Raw genomic sequence first — 26,925 nt, forward strand, 5'->3', positions numbered from 1 at the left:
GCTGTGAAGACAATTCATGAAACTCAGAACTCAAGCCCCTCCTGACAAAGACACTATACAACCTGAGTTGCTTTTTGTATAGGATAAAATGGCAATTAAAATAAAAGGTTGAGCACAGACATAGCAGGTTAGTTGTTAGTTCTAGCTAAGTTTTGAAAACATTCCAAAAACCTCTTTCTAAAGGTAGTTTGATTTTTTTTTTAATTTAAGACAATATAGAACAGAACTGTTCCTCTGAGTTGTAAAGAGTGGATTAGGATTCTTCCTGTGGAACAATATAAGTCATTGAACAAGTTATGCTGTATAAGATATTACAACTAAATTTTCATAGCACACTTTTTCCCTAACTTCCAATGTTAACTTTTGTATTTTGTTTTAATGTCTCTGCTAGAAGAGCCACGCCTCTTGTGCTGCTAGAACAAGGAAAACAAGGTCTCTTCACTGTGCAATACAATACAATACAACTTATTTTTTTGTGTAGCATTATTTACTATTCACTGAGTTCAGGCACTGAACAATTCTCAGTTAAAATACTGGTATAGATTATAATAATTACTAAATATGGAAGTGGTATTCATATAAATAGAGCTGAATATATTAAAATAAACAGAGAACATGGTAGAAACTGGTTAGACATAAACAGAAACTTACAATATATGTCCAATAATCAATACATGAACTATAATGAGTTGACAATGAAGGAGATTAAACTTGTAAAACAGAAAGTCAAAAACAAAATCACAGTGCTGGTGACCTTGACCAATCCTGGGATTTCTATAGTGGAGTCTGTGCCCGTCATCCAACATGACATGTTTAGCATACTGTGGCAAGGTTTCTCTATATTGTGCCAAAGTAAGGATGAGTATGTATATTTGGAGGTGTTGAAATTTAAGAAGTGCAATGTCCAGAGTGCCAAAAGAATAAATAAATACTGCACCAGAAGTTCACAATGCACAATGCTTCATTGATTATGCTGCGTTCATGCTCAAATACACAAGAAAGAGTAGACCTATACTTTGTGAGTGCAGTGGTGAAGAAAATGTAGAATCAACATTCTTTAAGACAAGACAGCAAGAAAAAACTAGATGTTGTTATCTTGAAATGTAGAAGGTGTAGCATGCAGCTGGGCCCCTCGCTGGGAGGACCAGGGGAGCAAGCGTGGCCAAAGCGTTACTGTACCTCCCCTGGTACACTAGATGGCAACCCCCCTGGGTTGCAGAGGTGTCTTGGATTCCCTCAGGGCTTCATGGAAGTTGGAGTGTGGTGCAGCCCTGTTTAGTTCCGCAGGCGCCACCAGGGGGTGCTGCGGCAGGATCTGCTGAGCCCTTATGGGCAGTTCTTCCACCACACCCAGAAGTGCTCCCGGAAATGAGTAATCAAGCATCTGGAGCACTTCCGTGTGCCTTATAAAAGGAGCCAGCAGCCACTACTCGGGGAGTGAGAGTCGGGAGGAGGAAGACTAAGCTTGACCCAAGGACTGGAAGAGAAGGAAAAGAGAGAGAGAGAAGACTATTGAGTTGTGCTGTGCTTTGGACTGTGTTGTGCCTGTAGGAAATGGGAAAGGTGTTTCCCATGAGGAAAAAGAAAATAAAAACCGTGTTTACCTGAACTTGTGTCCCACACTTGTCTGTGTTGGGTTCAGGTGGTAGTGCCAGCCTGGTGGGCCACAAAGGAGAGTTATGCAATAATGCATGAGTAATACTGAGCTTACCTGTCAAAACATGTTTTTTTTTATTGACTGCTGTCTTCCAAATTAACAGCAGGGCAAGGCCTACTTTAACATCAGAGCAGTATTATTAATCTGAAGCATTTGACACAATCTCAATAATCCTTTTAGCTAACATGAAGCTTGCTCACCTATAAATAGCATAGAAATAGACTCCAGAAAACATGGCATTCCTATTCAGTCAATACCACTACAGCCAGAAACACTCATGGGTCTGTTGACTCTGTTCAACTTTAAAGGTACCATCCATTATAGTGTCACCAACATACTCATGATCAAGATGCCTCTTATGCCTGTAGTGAGCGAGTGTATAATTGATTTATTTTTTGATAGGACTATGTTAAAGTAGATTGTTAAGATTTCTACCTGGTAACTTCTTCTCTTGAACTACTCCAGAGAGATGCATTTAACCTGCAGAAACTAAATTGTACTGGGTTCCCCTCCTAATATGACTATGGAACTTTCTCAAACATATCTTTTCCCTTGCCTGAAAAATTGCACCTTTATCAATTGCACCAGCCGACTTCTTCACTTCAAAAGCTGTGCTGCCTGAATATTGATTTAAGAGGAACTGTTCTTCTATCTCCAGAACTGCCTAAATACATCCTCACTTTTCCATGAGGGTTTTGGACAGTTGTTCAACTTTTCTGGTGTTCAAATTCTAGCTATGCTATCCATTAGACTTGAGGCAGCTAACAACACCTACTTTGACTGTGGCCATCGGGCTTATATGTGGTGGCCTTCAGACTGGTGTGGATCACCTTATTTGGCCTATGGGTTACCTGATATGACAGTTCTTTCAGGCCCTGTTTCACCACTGGAATAGGTTAAACATGCCTCCATCTCAGTTCCTCAGGTAACTCCCATCAGTGATGGCCTGTGGTATGGAGCAATTCCTTTGCCTTACATTTTTGAGCCTACTGCCAGAGTACGCATAATTGAACTGGCAGATGCACTACACTGGTGGCCAATCTCACCTCTGACACCCTTCAAGAACTTTCAGATGAGGCTTTTGCTACTAGAACTGTGAATCAAATGGTCCTGGATATGATTTGGCAGTCCAGGGAGGCACCTGCAAGGTGATAGGGTAGAAACGGTTACTGTATTTTGAAAGGTGCTATGCTAATCCTTCTGTCACGTATCACAAAATCATGGTAAATACTACTGCTTCCCCTCCTGTTATTGGTTATGTTACCTTGTCACTTGAACTGTCTTACAGCATTGCACATTTACAGTACCTGAATCAGTTGCTTAAAGTAAATAATGTTTGATTATTGTTGTTCTATTAGAACAAAAGGGGGGATTGTGAGAGTTGATTATTACTGATAAATATAATATTCACAAACTGATTGTATATTGATCATATTGAGTAACTTCTGCGCTTGTTAATTATTAGGCTTTGCCTTCAGAAAGCATTTTAATTAGAGCCTCTTGATCTGTGACCCAGTCCTGCTGCTACTCCTCTACAAGCACAAGTATTGATAAGAAAACCACAACAATCTAGTGTAGCAGAATCCTGACTCCTTGGGTTTTGTTTATCAGTAACTCGCAAGGACATGATATGTAAAACTAATCATATACTTCTGTAATTGACAAGTGTATTTAAGAAATGTTACCGCCATCTGTAAGTCAGTAATCTCTTTACATGTGTAGCTGTATTTACCCAAAATTACAAAAGTTCTGCAGCTTTTGTTTGCTTCATGGGATTCTGGCAGTAGTGTGACACATCAAAATGATTCCACAGACAAAATATCTTCGTTTTTTAAAAGCTTTAGTAAAGATTCAGAGTAAAACAGTTCACACAAAAATAGAGAAAAAGTTGGTATTACAAAGTAAAGAAAAGTCCTTGTTCATGGCTTTATCCTTTTTGTTTCTTTAAGTTTGCTCATACAGCTGAACCATTTCTAAACAGTCAGAAAACTGTATGCCTATCTCATTTACGATCTGCAAATGGGTCTATCAGTCCATGCTAGCAATGAGACTAATCCAAAACTGACTTAATTAACACACTGTATTAAAATAATGATAATCTATAGCTATGAATGAAATTTAATTCTATTCAAATTAAGCAAACACTAATATGAGTTCAACTTAAAGCATTAACCTTCTAAGATTGGCTCTTACAACATGTACTGAGTAACTGTGTCAATAACGGTATTCTTCCCATCCTGAACTGGCTTTGTGATTTAACTTTGACAGTTATGTATGGGTATGTGGGTGGGGGTGTGTGGAGTCAGATTGTAAAAGGTAGTGTGCATATGAGTTGGGTGTGAGCGTGTGTGTTTGTGTGGGGTGATGGTTGGGAATGCTGATAAGCGGGAAACAGATCCTCTCTAATGTCTTCTGATGTGTCTTCTGTATGTTCTATTCTAACACCAATCTACCACAGACCAAATCTCTGAACTGTGTGTATTTGCACTATAGCTGACTATGACTATGATGCTTACCAAGCCTACATACATATCTTGTATGCCTGCCATACCAAAGGACTGGGATATTCTCTTTCTACATTGTCTCCTTCCAATAAGGCTGTGAAAGCTTACATCCAAGATGGCTGCCTCTTGGCCTGCAGATTATGTGGCCAAATCACATCTTAGTGCCAAGACATTCAGTCCATGGCTTATATCCAACATGGACATTGCATTTAAAACCTAGACATTAGGTAAAGCTTGGAAGGTGGAACCTCCATTGGATACAAAAGGTATATCAGTGTTGCACAGTTGGCAATCAGGAGCGTGAGATGTCTTGCAAATGTGCTGACTGATCTTGACTAATTAGTCAAGAGCAACTGTCCAAATACTAAAGAACACATAAACAATGAAATGTATGACCTTTACTGCTTCTGAAAATTTCTCCAGAGTTTACAATATTTTCATAACATTTAAAAACACCTTATTTTATATTGTACAGGATCCTAGGATAATGAGTCATGAAGATGAGGATTCAGACTATGAAATAGCAGATGAACAAGAATATACCATTGTTGAAGACCCAGAGGAAGCTCATCCTATTCGAATCCTGCCAGCCAGACATGATGATAACAACCATGAGTATGCAGGTGAATTTAAAAAATAAATGTTTTCTATCGTGTTTTTTTCACAATATCTGTATAGTTCAAATAGACAGATTTACTGTATTATAGACACTGACTTTTTTCCATTTTCCCCAAAGAGAAATAAATATTAATCAATATGGAAATGGGTGTTGATTGTTTAATCAGATTTACTTCTCAGGGCAACATCTGCTGGATACTTGAAACATAGTTTTGCAAAATCCTCCCTTCACACAGAAGTTAAAAAGAAAGTTGAAAATAAGCAGCTAGTGTATCTACAGTAGCAGAAGAGAGAATTGTAGTTGAATAACCAAAATATAGTATTTCTCAATTCTGCTTCAAGTGAAACAAAGCAAGTTGCAATTTTAAGTTTTAGTCCATACAAGGAAAAATCACAGACTGCAACTTTACTTCTGAACTCCTACTTACACAGATGTTTGTGTGTAATATACAGTATTTTTGTGTTCCATCCACACATCTGTAATGGGATGACTGATTGGCAGGTATACCTTACTGGTCTGTAGCTTTTCATTGCACACAGAAAAAAAAACATGAATGTGTATTGCTGGATTTAGCCTGTATGTGACATAAAATCAATACAGAATATCTGTTTTCAAACTGAACTAACTTAACTATAAGTTCCTGGGTTGCCAGGGTGTATTCCAACAGCATTGGGCAGAAGGCAGGAAACATGCCAGGATAAGGCACCAGTCCATCTCATGGCACATTAATACTCATACTCACAATCTGTCATTTTAGAATTGCCACTTTTTCTAACGTGGACATCTCTGGTACAGTATATGAGAATAAAGCCAGAGTACTTAAATAAAAAAATGATAATCAGACAGTGACACGGTTTCTTGGAACGTAAAAGAGCAGGGGTAAGTACTATACCACCCTCAATGTGGAACATGCTAAGTAAACCTCTAACTCATAATTTAAATTAATATCAATCCACTGATCTTTTGACTCACATATCTAGATCAGCATTTTCTTGAGCCAATTCCTATCGTGACAGCAATAGGCAAATGGTTCATTTAAGCATGTTTAATGAAATATACTGAAAATTATTTTCAATGTATATATTTCCATATCATTGTATATATGTATATGAGTATTATACAAAGATTAAAGTTGTTCTATGTGCTTATATTCAAGAGAACAATGCCCATCTAAAAAACAATTATTTGTTTTCAATTATATTTAATACATAATGTTTAATACAATGTGGGATCACATTTTAGTAGACTTTGGCTGGGAAAGTTTTAAGTAAAAAAAAAGTTAAAACATTACTGGCTTGTGGGGATGCTCGTAATACTATTTCTCTTAATGCACAGAATACTATTTTCAGTATTTTTGAACTGGTTGAAACTTTTTTGGTACCTTTAATTGTACTGTTTGAAGGAAAATATTAAAATCCATAGAAAAAATTCTGTTTAAGTATATTTTGTATTTGCCTAATACAGTGTTTTTTATTTATCTTTAGACAGGCAGTTTCCAATGTTAAATGCTAAAGCAAGTTCATCTCCAGATTTCAATGTAAGTCTATCAGTCCATCCAGTTTATGAACAAGGCATCAAAAATTAATGTCAGTTTATGTATTTTTTTAAATGCATTTGAAAACTTCCAAAATTTCCAGAGATGTCGTATCCAGTAACGGTAAACTAATTCTTCTTTATCAATCCCATACAAGAAATCAACATTAGCAAAGATCAACTCATTTTGCTCAAATTTCAACCTATATTAAATTATCCTATATTAATAGGAGTCAATCAATATTTAAGTTAGTAGCACTCTTTCCTAACCTGCAGCATAACATCAAAAGACATCTAACAAAGCAAGCAGGATTTTAAATTAAATGTAACAACATTAATAAAATTAAGATCATTCAGTAAACCTGCAAACACAATCATCAACTAAAAGCCAGATCATGTTAATTGAAACAACATACACATGAATTAAGCCAAAAGTATACTGCTCGTGCTTTTTCCCCATTATTTTTCAATTCATTCTCACTATAGTTATACTGACGTAAGTGCATATCTGACATTGCCGGGTTTCTGTTGTTCCTGTTGACGTCATTTATTTTCAAACAATCAGCTGTAAACTCATCAGAAAGAAGGGACTGTTTGCTCGGAAGCACACAGTTTCACATTTTTTTAGTACAAATTTATAAAAGTCTTTTTTCTACAAGCTCAGGATTTTGCAATTGTTTTTCCAAATAAGAAAGGAAAGCCTTTTTGTTTAATTGAAATGAGGGACTTTGCTTGCTTTTTCATGCACTCCTGGCTTGTAATGTCAAAGGCTGAGTTTAAAGGTGACTGATCGAAGGAGTCTGGCTGTCCTGGAATAACAACTGTGCCGTTGTTCCAGGAATGAAAGAAACAAGGCGTATCAGATCATCCTGTTGACCAGAAATGCAAGTAAGATTTCCACTGCACACTATACACGTAATAATAAACTTGAAGTGATCCTGAAGATCAGCATTCAAATATTTTTCAAAGCAACATAATAAGAAAATGTGTGGGGAAGCAAGCCTTATGTGTAAATGTTTCCTTTATGGTCATAAGATGTCATTGTAATGAAGGGGTTTGCTTGACTCAAAACCCTCGCAGTTATTCTTGTAGCATTATTTCTGTGGAGCTATATTTAACACGTCTTACCCATTCATTCACACAGATTAAGAGAAAGCCAACTAAAGAGGTTGCATATGAATTTTCTGCTTTTAGTGTCAGGCCAGTTTTTGCAGTCTTTGCTCACTTGAGATCTCATTTGATATGTGATACTGGGCTGGCTCATGTTAAGATCTTAAAAAAAAAGACTTGTCAGCATTTAACCTACATAGTATTTATTTTATTATCTGTAGTTGAAACTCAGCAAATACTGCACTAATTAGAATAGAACTGCAAGACACACTGATCCAGGCGGAAATGCAGCGTCTTAAGGCTTCTCAGCTGTATTCACTACACCCTCACATTGAGAAACAGGGACAGAAAGAGTTAACAAAGACATTCTATGCTGTAGAGTTATCTCTCAATTTTAGTCTTGTCATGTTTATATTATCTACTGAGAATATTTTATTCCTGCCTAAATCTATCATGAATACCATATATTAAATTCTTATACTTAACTCAGCAAGATGACAACCAACTTTGGATGGAAAGCAATAGCTCGCCACAGGGCAGACACTGTTTTGGTCACAGCAAAAGCCATGCAAACTCTGTTTTTAGTAGGCAGGGTTTGCTGTTTCTCCTCCCACATACACTCATTCATTCATTTTGCACATCTTATCTGAAACCAAGTCACAGGGGCAACATTCTTAGCAGTGAGGCCCATATATCCCTTTGCCCAGCTACACCTACCATCTCATACCATGGGATCCCTGGGTCTTCCCCGGGGTCCCCTCCCAGCTGGTTACGCCCGTAAAACCTCCACAGAGAAGCGTCCGAGAGGCATCTGTATCATCTTTTACCACTTACATTTTACTTTTAATATTGATGCAATCTGAGCAGAACACTTTTACCAAAATGGTTTTAGTGAAAATTTTATAATGTTACAAATTAACACTTTGAATTTAGTTCTCTGCTGCCTGCTTGATGAACAGGAAACATCCAAGAACCACATGCCTAGGTGTAAACTGAAAAGGAGACCTGGCCTACAGTTAGTCCAACTTGAAAATGTATACTGCATAACAAATGCTGTATTTTTAAAAGGGTCTCTCTTGAAGGAACGGCTGAGAATTTAGTATTTTTAACACAATTAAAACATTGCTTGAGAACCAAATTTGTCAATCAGGTGCTAGGACATGAGAGCCGGTACTTATAATAGATGGTGTGTCTTAAATAACAAACTATTGGACTCGATTGTGGGTTGGTCAGGAGGTGTTGGCAACCATGCATTGGAACAAACAGGCTGCTTAAGTTCACCTCATTCTGCATAGGTTGCCATCTGTTTTATTTTTTTATATATTTTAGATTAGGTATATTCATTTTTCTTTCTATTTGCCTGCCTAGAAATTATCCATAAATTCATCACAAATTAGAGAAGATTTGTTTGGTGAAAATACTTTTACAGTATACAGGTGTGTTCCACTAACGAGAAAAGCATACCATGTACAACATACAATGTTTTGATGTTGAACACAAATAATAGCAATATTTTATTTAAAATTTTTATGAGTGCATGAAAAAAGCCATTTTGTTATTTTGCAATTTGCAGTTGTTTTGCAATTATTTATTTGCATTTTGTGTTCTCCCATGTTCTATCCTACCTGTATGTACTTTTCTAACAAAGTCACAATAGTTAAATATCTCTTGCCTTATGTTGTAGTGTTATAGCAGTTGAAGGCTTTCAGTGGAAATATCAGTATTTCACAGTAAAATTGCCAGTGTTAAATTAATACTTTAAGTGTAAATATTAGTCCTTCCTTTCTGTACAGACTTGTACTGTTTACTTTGACATGATAAGATTTAATTTAACACTGACAATTTTGCTGTGTTAATCCATCAGTTAACACATATTTCTTCCTGTGATTACAGAGATTTAACAACATACCGCCATTAACTTCAAAAAGACCTATTCCAGGTAATATTGGTTTATTTCTCAGTTCTTCTTTTCATTTCATTTTGTTTGCGTATTATTATAACGTAAGACAATGTTAGAGACATCATTATCAACCGAAGTAAGTTACTGAACACGATAATTATAATTGATATTCAAAATATATTGGTTTATTTTCAGTTCTTCTTTTCATTTAATTTTGTTTGCATATTATTATAAAATAAGAAAATGTTAGAGACATCATTATCAACCGAAAAAAGTTACTGATTGCGATAATGTGAAAATTATAATTGATATTCAAAATATATTGGTTTATTTTCAGTTCTTCTTTTCATTTCATTTTGTTTGCATATGATTACAACATAAAAAAATGTTAGAGACATCATTATTATCCTAAGTAAGTTACTGATTATGATAATGTGAAAATTATAATTGATATTCAAAATATTTTGTTGAACAAATTTGCAATTTTTAGGTCCAGTGATCAACAGGGATTTGAAACCAAATCGACAGCCGCAACCTCCTGCAGGTACCAAATATTTTTAACGGCAAACGTTTCTAAAAAATTGGAGTATGTGTCTTTAAATGATTTTTCAATGCCTTTGTTTCTTTAGTTAACAACCAATTCCAGGTGAATTCACAGGTACGCATTTTTTTTTCTTTCCTTCTGTCATATAAGGTGTTTCTGATTATAAATTCTCAGTGCTGTTCTCAGTTTTAGGACATGTGTGCCTCAAAACTAACTAGCAGTTGCTTTTTCACATTCACAATGCCTAGGCCACAGTGTTACTTTGGTTTAACAAATCTGAAATTTCAAAAAGGGGTACTGAAAGCTGGATGAATTTCTGTGTTGCAAATTAATGTTTTTTATAAATCTTAAACACTCTGCCTCTGTTAGTGATAAAAATATGTGACTTTCATCTAAATATGGTTAGTAAGATGGCCAAACTGCCACAACTAAGGTAGTAGTTCAGAATGATGTTGACACTTCCTCCTCCCCATTTTGACTATACTGTAAAATATAATCTTCTTTTTCAATATTTTGTTATAGAAATAAAATATAAAATATTTAATTTTTTCTTTTAAATTAAATACTATTCCAGAGTATTTTATTTTTAAAACACAGAGCAATCTCAACAGATACTTTTACTAAGTTACTTTTTCTGTAAAGAAGTTAATAATTTATGATTATTTGCTGTAAAAGATTCATATAACAATAACACTTTTTACATGTACATTTATTAGTAGACACTTTTATTGAAAGCAACTTAGAAAAGAGTAAACATCAGCCTGGGGACTGTTTGGGAACAAGTGTTACAAGACAAGGTTACAAAACTGATCACTACAACACTTCTTATTTTGTTTCATTTTTAGAATGCTCAACTTCCACCCAGGTAATGCATGAATTTTGCCTAAATAATAAATTCTTTCAGGTGCTGTCATATTCTTTGTCATGTTGAATACCTGTTTAACGTGATTCAAAATTAAATATAGACTGGCTACATTTTTTATTACTTTAGCTATAAATATTGTAGTACATGAAGTAAAAACATAGTGAACAACCAAACTCATTTTGTTTATCAGCATTTAACAGCATTAACATCTTCAGGTCTTTAACATAGAAGTACATTTAACAGAACTCAGATACTTTTAAATTATGCATTCCTAAGTGACATCATACTGATTTGTATACTGATATCATGTAACCAACAATGGAGAGAAAGTAAAAGAAGAATAATTTTCATGAGGAAAGACCTGTTTTTATTTTTATAATGCAGACTATCAAAGCAGCTTGTATCATTCACTTACAGAAAATTTTGGATGTGCCCTTCATAAGCTTCATGATATATAAAATGTAAATGGCAGAGAACGCTGTTGAATGAACTGAGGGAAAAAAACACGACTTTCATGTATCTGCCTCGTTTCTTTCCAGCATTTCATTGAAGAACTGTGATTCTAATGGGCATGTACACTCTTAAAAATAAAGGTGCCAGAGTAGTTCTTCAGAGCGATACCATAGGGGAACCATTTTTGGTTCCTAAAAGACCCATCCACATAAAGGTTCCAGAAACAGCGTGCATTTATTTAGATCAGTTATCTGCTCCATACACTAAATAACCATGAATGGTAACAGATTTGTGAAATACCAATGGTTTATGCTTTTAAAAGGACACCAACTGCATTTATGTACAATAGAACAGGCTAAGTCCAAGTTTTCTTAATCTGTAAGTGTACTGCTAGGCTAGGTAGTCTACCATACATTAAAATGTCAGTTTGTATCTACATTTTAGAAGGTTTTTTTCAAAGCACAAAAAACTAACCTAATATGCAAAGAACCCTTCCCAGAATGAAACGGTGCGTTGTCAAGCAAAGGTTCAACAAGAAAACACACAACTCAGTAGAGAACTATAAAATGCCATTAAGGAACTAGTATTTTTAAGAGTGCACCACCAATATGAAGGTGAAAAAAGAAAAAGACCTGCAAGCAAGGAAACTCCCTTGTAAATGCTGGCTCATTTGCTTGAGAATCCCAATCTCCACAAACATGGGCTATAGAAAAATAACTGAAACAAATGAAAAATAAACTAATAAGCTCCTTTTCTGTAAAAGTGTCATGTTCATTGTTTTTTTTTCACATTTTTTGCATTGATTTTTCAGTTGCTGGTTATAGGAACAAACTGAACACTTTGATCTAATGACAGATCGCATTATTATTTTCTATATTTAAAGTGAGCATTTATACACAAACCAGCATGCCCTATGTGCAGCACTCATATGCTCCACTGGCAATATTGAAAGTATTTATTGACATCACATCATCAGTGTATGTTCTCTGACTTGCTACACTTATACTATAATTCCTCCTTACTTTTCTTTATTTATAAACTTAGTGTAAAAGTAATTTCCCTATGCTCTCTTTTTCTCTTCACTGGATGAAGAATAAGAACATGAAAATGACTAGTACACAAAACATTCAATATATATTTGGATATAATTTATTAATATGTACTTCAGTACTGCAATGCTTTTTAAAATCATTAAAATCTCAAAAAAGAAGCATAGTTAGATTGATGTGCAGTGGATACTTTATTTTATTTTATTTTTTACATTTTATTGAATTTTCCAAGCAGACAGCCAAACTTTTGTTGATAAAGAGCTGTATGTTTACTTGTGATGTTTACCCCTAGGTATTTCAACTGACCTGTGATGATAAAAAAGAAGGTGTCCAATTGAATATTGTGTGCTGGAGAGTTCACTGGAAAGAGCACACTTTTATTCAAATTAATTCTGAGACCAGAAATGTTTTGAAATTCTGTTAGTGCTATTAGGACTGCAGGCACAGTATTTTGTGGACCTGATATACTGTATATAGTATCATATTATCTGTCAGTCAGTCAGTCATTGTCAACCCGCTATATCCTAACACAGGGTCACGTGGGTCTGCTGGAGCCAATCCCAGCCAGCACAGGGTTCAAGGCAGGAACAAATCCAGGGCAGGGCACCAGCCCACCACAGCATATCATCTGCATATAGTGAAATTTTTGGTTCAAGTCCTTTTCTGATAATTCCCTTTTTCTCATAAACATTTTGAGAGTGAACTGCCAGTGGCTCTATGGCAATTGCAAGAAGAAGTGGTGACAAAGTGCATCCTTGTCTAGTACCACATTCTAGTTTGAAGTAGTCTGAAATAATATTGTTAATACAAACTCAGGCTTCTGGATTGGTATACAGCAGTTTAATCCATGCAAATATGTTCGAGTCAAACCAACATTTTTCCAATGTAGTGAAAAGGTAGTTCCATTCAACCATATCAAATGCTTTTTCTGTATCCAATGATAATAATATCTCCGGGTTGTTAGACTTTGTAGGTGAATATATTACATTAAATGGGCGACAAAGTTTGGAAGCTATGTGTCTGCCTTTAATAAATCCAGTTTGGTCTTGTGATATTATCAAAGTAAGAACTTCCTCAATCCTACTGGCAAGGACTTTGGAGAGTATCTTAACAGTCATTAATGCTTGCAGAAAAATTTGAGGTAGAGTTGTATTGTCTCTGGCTTCTGTAAATGTTGCTAATAAAGGGGGAGCTAACTTAAGTGAGAATTTTTTATAAAATTCAGCAGGGTAACCATCAGGGCCTGCTGCTTTCCCACTCTGAAGTGAGTTCATAGCATCTAGTAATTCTGATAGTGCCAGAGGTTTGTCCAATTCTTCTGCACTGAGAGTATGTAGTTGTGGTATCTGTAATGGATTCAAAAATGTGTTAGGGTGTGTCTTGTCTTCTTTAATATGAGTAGAATATAAGGCCTCATAGTAGTCTCTAAATGTGTGCATTATATTTTATATTTTTATGGTCAATGATTTTGTCTCCATTTGTGTTGGTAATTGCTGGGATTGCATTGCAAACTTCCTGCTTGTGGATTTGTTGAGCTAAGATCTTGTTAGCTTTCTCTACTACTGTTCATAGTAATGAACAGACATGTGGGCGAGGTTCTTGTTTTACACTAGATTGTCCTGTTATGTGAAAGAATTTCTCTTTGAAATTAGTTCATATTATACATATCTTTACTGTTTAAGTTATTTTATGCTTGATATTAAAGGCCAGCTAAGAAAATCCCTAAAGAACGACAGCCACTTCCTCCAGAACCTATATTGAATATTGCAAGTGATCTTCAAGCAATAGTGGCTGATCCTTTGAAACCAAGGTACAACTCTTTGTCAAGGTTTTTTATATAGTGCTTCCTACCAAAAAGTATTACATAATTATTGCTTATTAAGTAAATAATTTTATTAAACATTTTATAAAAATCACAGTACATAAAATATATTTGTCTGTGATTTTATTTAATGTTCAGAACAAAAATGCGCACAGACAAGAGTATGTAGTTAAATTAACAATTAGTAATAAGTGGAATAACACAATACAAAAGTTCTTTAGCATAAAATATGTAATACAAATTCACTTCAGCAGCACTATTAAACACTTGAAAATGTACTTCTTTTTGAAACTTAATTTTCCTGACACATTTGAACCAAACACCAAACGTTACAAATTGCTCTTTCAGGCCAGCTCAAAGGAAGAGAAATAACCATGTAAGTAAATATTTTGGAGTATTTAGAAGTTTAAATAAATTGTTTTGTAGTACTTTTTTCTCTTGGGAGAGTCACTTAACGAAACATGATCAGGTCAGACATTAAAGGATTTTGCTTAGTCTTCCCTGAAATAATTACTATGTGTTATTAACTTCCCTTTTATGCGTTTATTTTTATTATTTTAAGGTTAATGAATTGCAGAAAGGTAAGCACTTTTTAATGTGTAATCATACAGAGTAATAGTGACTTTTTATTGCAGAAATTACAAACAATTTTTAATTTTGACATTTTGTTTTATGGGCATTAATAAGACTGTTCATTTTTTTAATCAGACTGTAACAGCATAAGTGGCTAACTCAGAATGTACTGTATAAAGCAGATTCAAATCAGGATCATCCATTTTTGTTTTTTCTACAAGTATCCATTATTTGTTCAGTCCCCCTGCACTCAGAGACAGTAAAATATTCAGTTTGATTTTCTTTTGGGGTTTTGGCTTAAGGTAGGGTTAGGTATTTTGAGTCATTGCAGTAGCCCCATCTTGATCACAAACAATAAAGGTGTTTTCATTCATGATGAGTTAAGAAACAGATTTCTATTAAATTTTCAAACCAGCATATAATTTACCAATTGGGTACCTTTAGTTTTTGGTCCAAATCTAGCAAACAAGACAATAAAGGCAAATTGTTAACTAATTTAACTTCATTTAATTGTAAATCGCAATGGGCATGTTCTTGAAAGTATCAATTACAAGTAGGAAATTGTGTAAAATGGCAGCGTTCACCATAGTCAATAATGTTCTAGAAGGTCAGGCAAAATGTCCATATTTAAACAAAACGGCATTGGTGCAAACTGTACATTCTGAAAGAGACATGTAGTCATTTTTAATTTCTTTTTTGTGTTTTTGTTTGTTTTTTTTTTTTAAGTGCTCTGTCCTAGACCTCTACTTCCTGTCCCATCAAGATGCTCACAGAGTACGGATAACATGAGGTATATCACTATCAACACAGGCAATTTGTTTTCTTTTAATAGAATCTGAAATATATTTACCCCATTGAGGATAATTATTTTGGTTATACAATGATAATTGTACATTTTACAAAGCTGTTTTAGATATTGCTTTATTTGCTGCATTAATATCAGTTTATTAAATTAGTTTGTAGTTATCGTTACTCAAATTATATATTACTGGTAGATTGTCACAAAAATTGTAACAAAATAATGTGGGGCCAGTTAATATACAGTAATCCCTCGTTACTTCGTGGTTCACTTTTCGCGGATTCACGACTTTGCGGATTTTATATGTAAGCATATCTAAATATATAACTCGGATTTTTCGCTGCTTCCCGGGTTTCTGCAGACAATGCGTCTTTTTACTTCTGGTATTTACTTCCTCAGTTGGTTTGCCCAGTTGATTTCATACAAGAGATGCTATTGGCGGATGGCTGAGAAGCTACCCAATCAGAGCACGCAGTTAAGTTCCTGTGTGCTGCTGATTGGCTCAGCGACAGAGTGCTGCATTAACCAGGAAGTCTCATCTCACTCATTCAACATTAACGTGCTTTTGCTACTGCATTCAGGGGATTATCACCTTCAATCGTCATCATTTTTACTGCGCAGCATATTCATCACCATCATCACGTCATATATAGCTACGCGTACTTTGCTATACAGTAAGTGTAAACTTATCTACCGATTTCATATTGCTTAGCAGTTGTCCCTGTTATTAATAGAGTAAAGGGTGGGTTGTAAACAATACAGGGAGGGTTTAAAAACGTCCAAATATACGTTAAATAATTAAATAAATATGGTGTCCCTACTTTGCGGAAATTCAGTTATTGCAGTCGCGATAAGTGAGGGATTACTGTAAAATAATAAGATGGGTGCCGGTTTTACGATCGAATGTCCCAATGAAGCTCAATGTGCTGTACTTTTTTACAGCAACCTTGGACAGTATGAGGAGGGACATGTTACACTGCTTTTATCTTTATTTACTTATTTATCTTTATCTTGTATATTGAAAAGGCATACATGTACCAAAGCAAAAGATAGACCCATGTAATATAAGTAACACTGAGAACTTTCAGCCAATGAATTACTCAGCAGAAGTGTGTCTCGAAACGCTACTGGGGCTTCTTTATAGCAACAGCAATATGTCTGCATAATGCCTTAATGTGACAGGGAATGTCAAGTCAAAACTTTTCTTTCTTTTTAATTTTCTTTCTTTATAGTCACACTATTTAGTAACTTCTCCCAAGGCAAGGCTTTTTCCTTAACCCAAACAAAGTCCTAACTGAATTACTCGACAGTTTACATCTTCACAGGAAACAGTTAATATCTATTCCAGATTTGAGATTAGATAATTATTAACTTGTTCTAAATAAAAAGTGCATCTTATACAATCTCAATGTAAAACCTAAAGTCATTTTATATTTGTACTTTGAAAGAATAAAAGTTTCAGTTTTTAGTAAATGTAGATTGACATTCTGATCTGCCACCAGTAATTTACTGTATGGGCCACTCATCTTATAATTTCAATATGATACTCAAGTTTGGTACACACACCCTCAAAACCTCATGCTTGTATAGTCAGTCAGTCAGTCATTTTCCAACCCGCTATATCGTACCACAGGGTCAGGGGGTCTGCTGGAGCCAATCCCAGCCAGCACAGGGTGCAAGGCAAGAACAAATACTGGGCAGGGTGCCAACCCACTGCAGGGCACACATACCCACACACCAAGCACACACAAGGGAGCATTTAGGAACGCCAATGCACCTAACCTGCATGTCTTTGGACTGTGGGAGGAAACCAGAGCACCCGGAGGAAACCCACACAGACACGGGGAGAACATGCAAACTCCACACAGTGAGGACCCAGAATGCGAACCCAGGTCTCTTTACTGCCAGGCAGTAGCGCTGCCACTGTGCCACCGTGCTGCCCCATGCTTGTGTACTCTGAGATTATTAATACACGTTGTCACTGACAAAAGATACTTCAGTAGATTTGTCTTACTTCATTTAAACTGTACATATATGACATAACAATGTAACATAACAACTGTACATAACAATTTACTGCCTATTTCTCAAATACTTTTTCTGTCAAAAGATCATGTTGTAGACTCCCACCTCACCAATTACTTAACTTATAATTTGATGGATCCCTTTCAGTTTCGTTTCAGGGCGCAGCACGGCTGTGAAACTGCTCTGCTTCGGGTAACCAATGATTCGCTTATGGTAGCAAACTCTGGACAAACCAGCATATTAATTCTGTTAGATCTTAGTGCAGCAATCGACACAGTCAGACATGACATTCTCCTGTCCAGAATGGAGAACATGCTGGCCATCTCTGGCACTGCCCTCCAGTGGTTTAGGTTCTAATTGACTTACAGGCATGAGTTTGTTAGTCTTGGCAACAGCAGATCCAGCTCAGCACTAGTCACACAAGAAGTTCCTCTGGGCTCTGTACTTGGCCTTCTGCTCTTCTGTGTCTATATAGGTATGATTCCCCTTGGCCATATCATTCACAGCTATGGACTGGGTTATCATTTTTATGTACAGTAATCCCTCCTCCATCGCGGGGGTTGCGTTCCAGAGCCACCCGCGAAATAAGAAAATCCGCGAAGTAGAAACCATATGTTTATATGGTTATTTTTATATTGTCATGCTTGGGTCACAGATTTGCACAGAAACACAGGAGGTTGTAGAGAGACAGGAACGTTATTCAAACACTGCAAACAAACATTTGTCTCTTTTTCAAAAGTTTAAACTGTGCTCCATGACAAGACAGAGATGACAGTTCCGTCTCACAATTAAAAGAATGCAAACATATCTTCCTCTTCAAAGGAGTGTGCGTCAGGAGCAGATCATGTCACAGAGATAGAGAAAAGCAAACAAATCAATAGGGCTGTTTGGCTTTTAAGTATGCGAAGCACCGTGGCACAAAGCTGTTGAAGGCGGCAGCTCACACCCCCTCCGTCAGGAGCAGGAGAGAGAGAGAGAGAGAGAGAGAGAGAGAGAGAGAGAGAGATAGAGAGAGACAGAGTTTGTTTTTCAATCAAAAATCAATACGTGCCCTTCGAGCTTTTAAGTATGCGAAGCACCTGCAGCATGTCGTTTCAGGAAGCAGCTGCACAAAAGATAGCAACGTGAAGATAATCTTTCAGCATTTTTAGACGAGCGTCTATATCGTCTAGGTGTGCGAACAGCCCCCCTGCTCAATCCCCCTACGTCAGGATCAGAGAAAGTCAGCGCAAGACAGAGAGAAAAGTAAGCTGGGTAACCTCTCAGCCATCTGCCAATAGCGTCCCTTGTATGAAATCAACTGGGCAAACCAACTGAGGAAGCATGTACCAGAAATTAAAAGACCCATTGTCCGCAGAAATCCGCGAACCAGCAAAAAATCCGCGATATATATTTAAATATGCTTACATATAAAATCCGCGATGGAGTGAAGCCGCGAAAGGCGAAGCGCGATATAGCGAGGGATTACTGTACATGATACTCAACTCTCTTTCAATGTTTTATAGTGAAACTTCATTGAGGCTTTCTCATCTCACAACTTGCAATTAAAACCTGGACAGAGCATAACTCTTTAAATTGTAAAAAAATTTCTGAACTCATACAAATTGACACTTATAGCGCAACTTAGGAAAATGAGCTCCTTCTCAGTTACTCTTGACAGTGATCTCATCAGACCTTCTTCTTATGCAAAGAATCTTGGTGTCATTTTTGATTCCTCCCTTTCTTGTTTTGTCTATGTAAACCACATTAAGAAACTTTCCCATGTTCACTCATTCCTCTCCTTTTCTAATGCTGAGAAACTTGCCCATGCTTTTATCACATTTTCCATCGACTACTGTAACTCTCTACTGGCAGGTGCCGCTTCTAATCTTATATCACAGCCCCAGTTGAATCAAAAGTCTGCTGCAAGAGTCCTAACACAAACCAGCAACAGCGAGCACATAACACCCATCCTGCTTCACCTTCATTGGCTCTCTGTGTCTTACAGGATTGAGTATAAAATTCTGTTATTAACCTACAAAGCTTTAAATGGCCTTGCACCGGACTACATCAGTGACCTTCTCCATCGCTCTGCTCCTGTTCACCCACTAAGGTCCTCCGATTCTCGCAATCTTGTTGTACCCCACACTAACCTGCACTCTCTGGGTGATAGGGCCTTCAGCTGTATAGCACCAGACTTTCAAATGACCTCCCTAAATTAATGAGATCAGCTGACTCCATTCATTCTTTTAAAAAATAACTTAAAATTAATCTTTTCAAGAAGGCTTTTAACTTAACCTAATATTCTACTCCTTCTGTCAGTTTACCTCCAGATGCTCAGGATAATTTGTGTGTGTTATATCACAAATGATGTTATTTGCTAGGCTTTCCTTCTACCATTGAATTTAGTATTTTATTCTAGTTTATTTTCTTTTATTCTATTTACTGCCTTTGTATATCACAAATTTATCTGTTTTAGTGCTCTATTCAAGAAACATTTGTATCCAATGTTACATATACCTACTGCTTCTTTCTGAGACTCTGTGAAGCTCCTTGAGCATGGGAAAGGTGCTATATGAATAAAATGTATTATTATTATTATTATTATTATTATTATTATTATTATTATTATTACTATTACATTGTAACAGAACAGCTTTCTTATTTACAATTCATCAGTACAACTACTATAGATAATACTATACTAACTACTATACTATATACTATACAACAACTATAGGATAGATGTTTAGCTGTTAACTGTTAAAGAAGACAAAAACTTAAACTAAGAGGTCTGATGCTTTTGCTTAGAACAATTAAGAAAGTTCATTATCTGCGGCAAATGCGTAGCTGAAATCCAAATGAGTCCAGCAAACAAATAAATAAAAAGTTAATGGCCAGTCACCTCCAGATATAAACAGACATTACAGCTTTGAAAAGGCCTGTGCAAAGCAAAGCCCCAGAGGTGGCTCAATAGTGCACTCTGCTGCCCAAACCCCATCATAATCAAGTTCTTTATTGTGTTTATCATAAATGATGCCACTATTGTTAATTGCCTAGAAAATCTTTCATACTGCAATTAGATTATTTGTAATGAAGAGAGCCAAAAGAATGCATATTTGACAGAATAAAAATTGTAAATATACTTAATAATCATGTGAGCAATGTCTATAATGCACAGAGTATCTTTTACTTTCTATGTATTTGTTTTGCATGTATTCAAACTTGTGCTCTTTCCTTCTTTTTGATAATTAGTTCTCACACAGCTCCTGCTGGGCGACTTTCACCAAATTCAAGTAAGTTTAATGAATTCTGATTTTGGTCAAAGATTGTGTTTAATAATTCATTTCAGAATATTTGCATTGCTAATATGTTGAATGGCAGTAAAGTAGTCCAGTGATTTCATGTGCTTCCTCACAGCATTTTCACTGTCTGTATGATATGTGTGAAATGTGAAAATGTCTCTGTGTCTGCATGTGTTTTCTTGGAATATCATAGTTTAATCCTAAATCCTGTAGACATTTATGTCAGATTAACTGATATCTCAAAATTAGCTGGGGAAGACTTATGATGCATTGGTGGGCCATCCAGGAGCACTCATGTGTTGCACTCATTGTTGCTGGTGTATGCTGCAGCTTACTATGACAAAGATTTACAGCAAGCAAGTTCCAAAACTGAACAGATGATGTGTTGTCGATAAGTATTTTGAGAATGAAAATTACAATTTGACATTCAAATAAGTTATAATTTAGTCTAATTAATAGGTTAGCAATTTTTGTTGTAAAAATGTATTAATATACTGCGTGTATAAGAATTAAAAGTTGTTTGCCACTACTTGACACATTTTTAGATAAAAAGAATGCCATTCCTCTATCCACTTTCAGAATCCCAATTTGTAGGGGTTGTAAGTAGCCAGAGCCTATCAGAGTATTCAAAGCAAGTTAGTATTTAACACTGGATGGGAAGCCAGTCCACCACAGGGCACAGTCACAAACTCGATCAAAAAGGACTAAGTTAGAATTGCTAGTGAAACGTACATGTTTTTAAAGCTTAGGAGGACAAAAGATTTTCTGAAGGAAACATAGAGTAAACCTGGAGAACATGCAACTTCAAAAGATCCCAGCTAGTAAAAGTAAAAAAAAAAGGAGTCAAAGAGCTGTGAGGCATCCATACTCTTCACACATGCTGAATAAATAAACAAGGTTTACTTTACATAGCAATGCTTTACAGTTATAGTCCAATTGGAGCCCTGTCTGTATGAGTCAGTGATAAAAGGATAAAAGAGAGGATCTCAACCACTAACTCATGCTGCCCCAATGTACCAATGAATCAGTTTAAAATTGTGTAAATATTTCTTTAATTAAACACTCTATTTCTCTGGTGAAGTATAGTGGCCAAGTAGTGTGGCCATTTCAGCTCATCTAACATTCTGTGCAGAATTTGTACATTCCCTTCACATCTGTGTGAGTTTTTCTGGTTTTCCTCAAACATCAGAAAGAGTCACTTGTTATTTTAGTTGGTGATTCTAAATTTGCCCAGAATAAATATGTATAGCCGTGTAAATGTGTGGGTTCCTATAGTGAACTGGTGTCCTATCTAGGACTGGCTCTTGCCTTGAACTTAATGTTGTGGTAATCAGCTCGGCTGCCCCAATGTTAAAATTGGGTTAAACGGGTTTTAATATATAACATATATATTTTACGTAATTAGTAGTTAAATATTCTAATAAGTTATATTTCTCTTTTGCCAGATTCAGTACCCATGGCAATCAAGATGTGTGCACAACAATTTAACAATTTTTGGTGGTACACTGCTAAGCTCTGCTGCCTCACAACTTCACATTTATGGGTTTATTCCTGCACCTTATGCTTCATGTTGACATATTTTCTCTTTGTTTGTATGTGTCTTTTGCATGTACTCCATTCTTCTCTAAAATCCCTCAAAAAATGTTAAACTGACATCTGACTTTAATTTTGTTCAGTATCAGTGAGGATAATGAGTGTGCATCCCATCCACAACTGTTTCTGCTCTGTTTCCAAAGTGCCAAACCCACAGCTCTATAAATCAATAGGTGGCTGCCAAAATTAATTGAAGGATTAAAAGCATAATTATATATAGTGCATCCAGAAAGTATTCACAGCGCATCACTTTTTCCACATTTTGTTATGTTACAGCCTTATTCCAAAATGGATTAAATTCATTTTTTTCCTCAGAATTCTACACACAACACCCCATAATGACAATGTGAAAAAAGTTTACTTGAGATTTTTGCAAATTTATTAAAAATTAAAAAATTGAGAAAGCACATGTACATAAGTATTCACAGCCTTTGCCATGAAGCTCGAAATTGAGCTCAGGTGCATCCTGTTTCCCCTGATCATCCTTGAGATGTTTCTGCAGCTTAATTGGAGTCCACCTGTGGTAAATTCAGTTGATTGGACATGATTTGGAAAGGCACACTCCTGTCTATATAAGGTCCCACAGTTGACAGTTCATGTCAGAGCACAAACCAAGCATGAAGTCAAAGGAATTGCTTGTAGACCTCTGAGACAGGATCGTCTCGAGGCACAAATCTGGGGAAGGTTACAGAAAAATTTCTGCTGCTTTGAAGGTCCCAATGAGCACAGTGGCCTCCATCATCCGTAAGTGGAAGAAGTTCGAAACCACTAGGACTCTTCCTAGAGCTGGCCGGCCATCTAAACTAATCAGGGGAGAAGGGCCTTAGTCAGGGAGGTGACCAAGAACCCGATGCTCACTCTGTCAGAGCTCCAGAGGTCCTCTGTGGAGAGAGGAGAACCTTCCAGAAGGACAACCATCTCTGCAGCAATCCACCAATCAGGCCTGTATGGTAGGGTGGCCAGACGGAAGCCACTCCTTAGTAAAAGGCACATGGCAGCCCGCCTGGAGTTTGCCAAAAGGCACCTGAAGGACTCTCAGACCATGAGAAAGAAAATTCTCTGGTCTGATGAGACAAAGATTGAACTCTTTGGTGTGAATGCCAGACATCACGTTTGGAGGAAACCAGGCACCATCCCTACAGTGAAGCATGGTGGTGGCAGCATCATGCTGTGGGGATGTTTTTCAGCGTCAGGAACTGGGAGACTAGTCAGGATATAGGGAAAGATGACTGCAGCAATGTACAGAGACATCCTGCATGAAAACCTGCTCCAGAGCGCTCTTGACCTCAGACTGGGGTGACGGTTCATCTTTCAGCAGGACAAAGACCCTAAGCACACAGCCAAGATATCAAAGGAGTGGCTTCAGGACAACTCTGTAAAAATCCTTAAGTGGCCCAGCCAGAGCCCAGACTTGAATCCGATTGAACATCTCTGCAGAGATCTTAAAATGGCTGTGCACCGACGCTTCCCATCCAACCTGATGGAGCATGAGAGGTGCTGCAAAGAGGAATGGGCGAAACTGGCCAAGGATAGATGTGCCAAGCTTGTGACATCATATTCAAAAAGACTTGAGGCTGTAATTGCTGCCAAAGGTGCATCAACAAAGTATTGAGCAAAGGCTGTGAATACTTATGTACATGTGATTTCTCAGTTTTTTCATTTTTAATAAATTTGCAAAAACCTCAAGTAAACTTTTTTCACATTGTCATTATGGGGTGTTGTGTGTAGAATTCTGAGGAAAAAAATGAATTTAATCCATTTTGGAATAAGGCTGTAACATAACAAAATGTGGAAAAAGTGATGGATGCGCTGTGAATACTTTCCGGATGCACTGTATACCGGCAGTCAAATATTTGGGATCATCACCCATAAATTGTCGTATTTTTAATAGAAATTGATAGCTTGGTATCAATGAAAAGGCAACTCCATGATGCCAGCCTAAGAGGACTCATTTCAAAGAAAAAGCCAAATAAATTAACTTGGCAAAGATTCAAATAGGTAAAAGTTTGGAATCACGTTGAAATCTGCTGTCCAAAGTCTGTGTTCCTATGCTAATTTTATATTTTTGCCCTGTTGCAGATGACACTGATATTTGGCATGTACTATTTAAGAGTGTTCAACTGAGGACTAGTAAGGCGTATGTTTCTCAAACTACAGACTCCCATGTCCCTCTTCTCTTAATCTTTCCTCTTCTTTTTCTGTCCTAGTTAGATCCATTTACCCTCATCTCTCAAAATAGCTTTTGAATTCTGGTATTGGGTGATGGTGGCATATTCATCATCAAGACTACTTCTGCAAAACAAATGTCTTTTTTTATTATTGAACTATTCAAAATTATGTGTTAAATAAAAGTATGAAAAACGAATCTGCTTGATTCGATCATCCAGTCTCTTTCTTTGTTTCTGTCACTCTGTGTCTTACCAGGCACTTCTGTGCACCTGGTTATACTGCCATCTAGTGAATGCTAAAACAGTTTAAAACTAACATACTGTATCAGCTGAATTATTCTTGCTGTCAAATGGCTTTCATATTATACTGGTTGGTAAAAAATTATTTTTTTTTTGCAGCTGTCAAATATTTTAGGTGTTCTTTATAGATTTGAGGGTGCTGAACCCAAATCTGGCAACAGAATTGCTCTAGCACATCCAATTTTTGAGAGATGAAGGTTTTAAATGAAAAAATACTATTTTAGAGAATAAAGTAATACACATATAATTACACATATAATTGTTTTAAATATACTGTAATTGTTACTTACAAAAAATGGTATGGTAGAAATAAACATGGAAGACTTTCTCCACAAGTGGAGTAAGTCACTTTCACTGTAATACCAAAGTGGGTTCCCCACAAATGCAGCAAAACTTTGTCTGGCTTGTTGGTGCAAGCGCACACCATATTTCACTTCCACTAAGCCTTACTTTAAAAATAAAATGACCTTCTCTGTCATACTGCTGACGTGCTACTTAACCTTGGGAGTAAAAGGCAGATTTTATTTTGCTAGCAGGAGTGTTCCCACTTCCATTTTACATTCTTCATACCTCTCTCAGAAATTTGTAAAACCAGAAACTTTTGTTGTCTCAGTAATGGAAGGGTGTGTATTCATTTACCGTTTGCTTACCTGTTACCTGGTCAAAACAATGCATGGATCAATCTGATCGTGAATATTTCTGCAAAATCTATTGAAACAACAACTTTCTATCATCTGGACAATAAAAACCTTATAAATATAGATCCTTGGCTATTTTGAAGTAATAAGGAATGAGAAAAAAATACTGACTGTGAGCATAAAATATGTAACAAATACTTGATTTTGGGTTGTTTCCACCTCAACTAACGTTAAGAACGAGGAAGACTGCCATTTTTCAGCTCAAAATAAGTTTCAAATAATATTCTGAGCAGGAAAATACTTATGCCATAAAAAAGTAACTTATTTTATAAAAAAAATCAAACATTTTTTCAAAATGGTGTTTTTGACTCTATCTGATTTAGAAAGGAAACAGTTTGTGGTAGAGAAATTCCAATTTCAGAAAAAATTATTCTACACCTCTAAATCTGTAGAGGACGCCAATTTTTTTGTGAATTATCTGAAGACCAGTGTTATCATTACTTTTCATTTTTTAATATTTCCTTATTAGTAATTTCCTTATGCAAACATGTAACATTTGACACAAGAGAATTAATTAATAACCTATAAAACGTTAAATGACCTTGCGCTGTCAGTGACCTTCTCCATTGCTCTGCTCCTGTTCCCCCACTAAGGTCCTCTGATTCTGGTAATCTTGTTGTGCCCCACACTAACCTGCACAATGTGGGTGACAAGACCTTCAGCTGTACAGCACCCAGACTTTGGAATGACCTCCCAAAATTAATTAGATCAGCTGACTCCATTCATTCTTTTAAAAAACAACTTAAAACTCATTTGTTCAGGAAGGTTTTTAACTTAACCTGACATTCTACCTCTTCTTTCAGTTTACCTCTCTGACCAGATGCTCAGGATAATTTATGTGTGCGTTGTATCATAAATTATGTTATTTGTTCAGGCTTTCCTTCTAGTATTGAATTTAGTATTTTACTTGGGTTTATTGTCTTTTATTCTATTTAGTGCTTTGTATCCTGCATTTATCTGTTTTTAGTGTTCTATGCAGAAATTATTTGCATCCAATGTTAAATATACCCTTCTGTTCTTTCTGAGACTCTATGAAGCATCTTAAGTATTGGAAAGGTGCTATATTAATAAAATGTATTATTATTATTGTTATTATTATTATCACTTCATAAAGGGTTATTAATGTACTGCAGATTGACAGATTAACATAGCATGGGTCACTTAGTTTGACAGGCATTGTATCTGACATTGCTGCTTTGACAACCCTGCCAGAAATCAAATCACAGTCCATGTTTTTTTCCTCATCGCACCCAGCTCTGCCACTGTGCACCCTATATATAGTATATATTATCTTTTTTAAATAATTACGTCATTGGTTGTTGTTTTCCATACTTAACCAGGCTCATTGGTGTAAATACTGTATAATCTCATACAATTACAGAGTAATCTTTATAAACTAACAAAATATAGATTGCTAAAGACTGTTTAA

The 26,925-nt window shown here is 36.1% G+C and overlaps 1 protein-coding gene across 2 annotated transcripts in view; it reads left to right on the plus strand.

Annotated features, from left to right (window-relative positions):
- The window catches only part of LOC114651824 (cytokine-dependent hematopoietic cell linker), a 139,021-nt gene that overhangs the window by 89,491 nt on the left and 22,605 nt on the right, over window positions 1–26,925 (plus strand). For both annotated transcript variants that reach the window (XM_028801816.2, XM_028801815.2), the window contains exons 5-15: window positions 4,637–4,784; window positions 6,265–6,317; window positions 9,317–9,362; window positions 9,814–9,867; window positions 9,953–9,981; window positions 10,713–10,732; window positions 13,940–14,044; window positions 14,405–14,432; window positions 14,619–14,637; window positions 15,356–15,419; window positions 20,688–20,728. In XM_028801816.2, the coding sequence (XP_028657649.1) occupies window positions 4,637–4,784; window positions 6,265–6,317; window positions 9,317–9,362; window positions 9,814–9,867; window positions 9,953–9,981; window positions 10,713–10,732; window positions 13,940–14,044; window positions 14,405–14,432; window positions 14,619–14,637; window positions 15,356–15,419; window positions 20,688–20,728 (607 nt within the window). The remainder of the gene's footprint in view (window positions 1–4,636; window positions 4,785–6,264; window positions 6,318–9,316; window positions 9,363–9,813; window positions 9,868–9,952; window positions 9,982–10,712; window positions 10,733–13,939; window positions 14,045–14,404; window positions 14,433–14,618; window positions 14,638–15,355; window positions 15,420–20,687; window positions 20,729–26,925) is intronic.

The sequence above is a fragment of the Erpetoichthys calabaricus genome, chromosome 5, assembly GCF_900747795.2.
Source record: "Erpetoichthys calabaricus chromosome 5, fErpCal1.3, whole genome shotgun sequence".
NCBI lineage: Eukaryota > Metazoa > Chordata > Cladistia > Polypteriformes > Polypteridae > Erpetoichthys > Erpetoichthys calabaricus.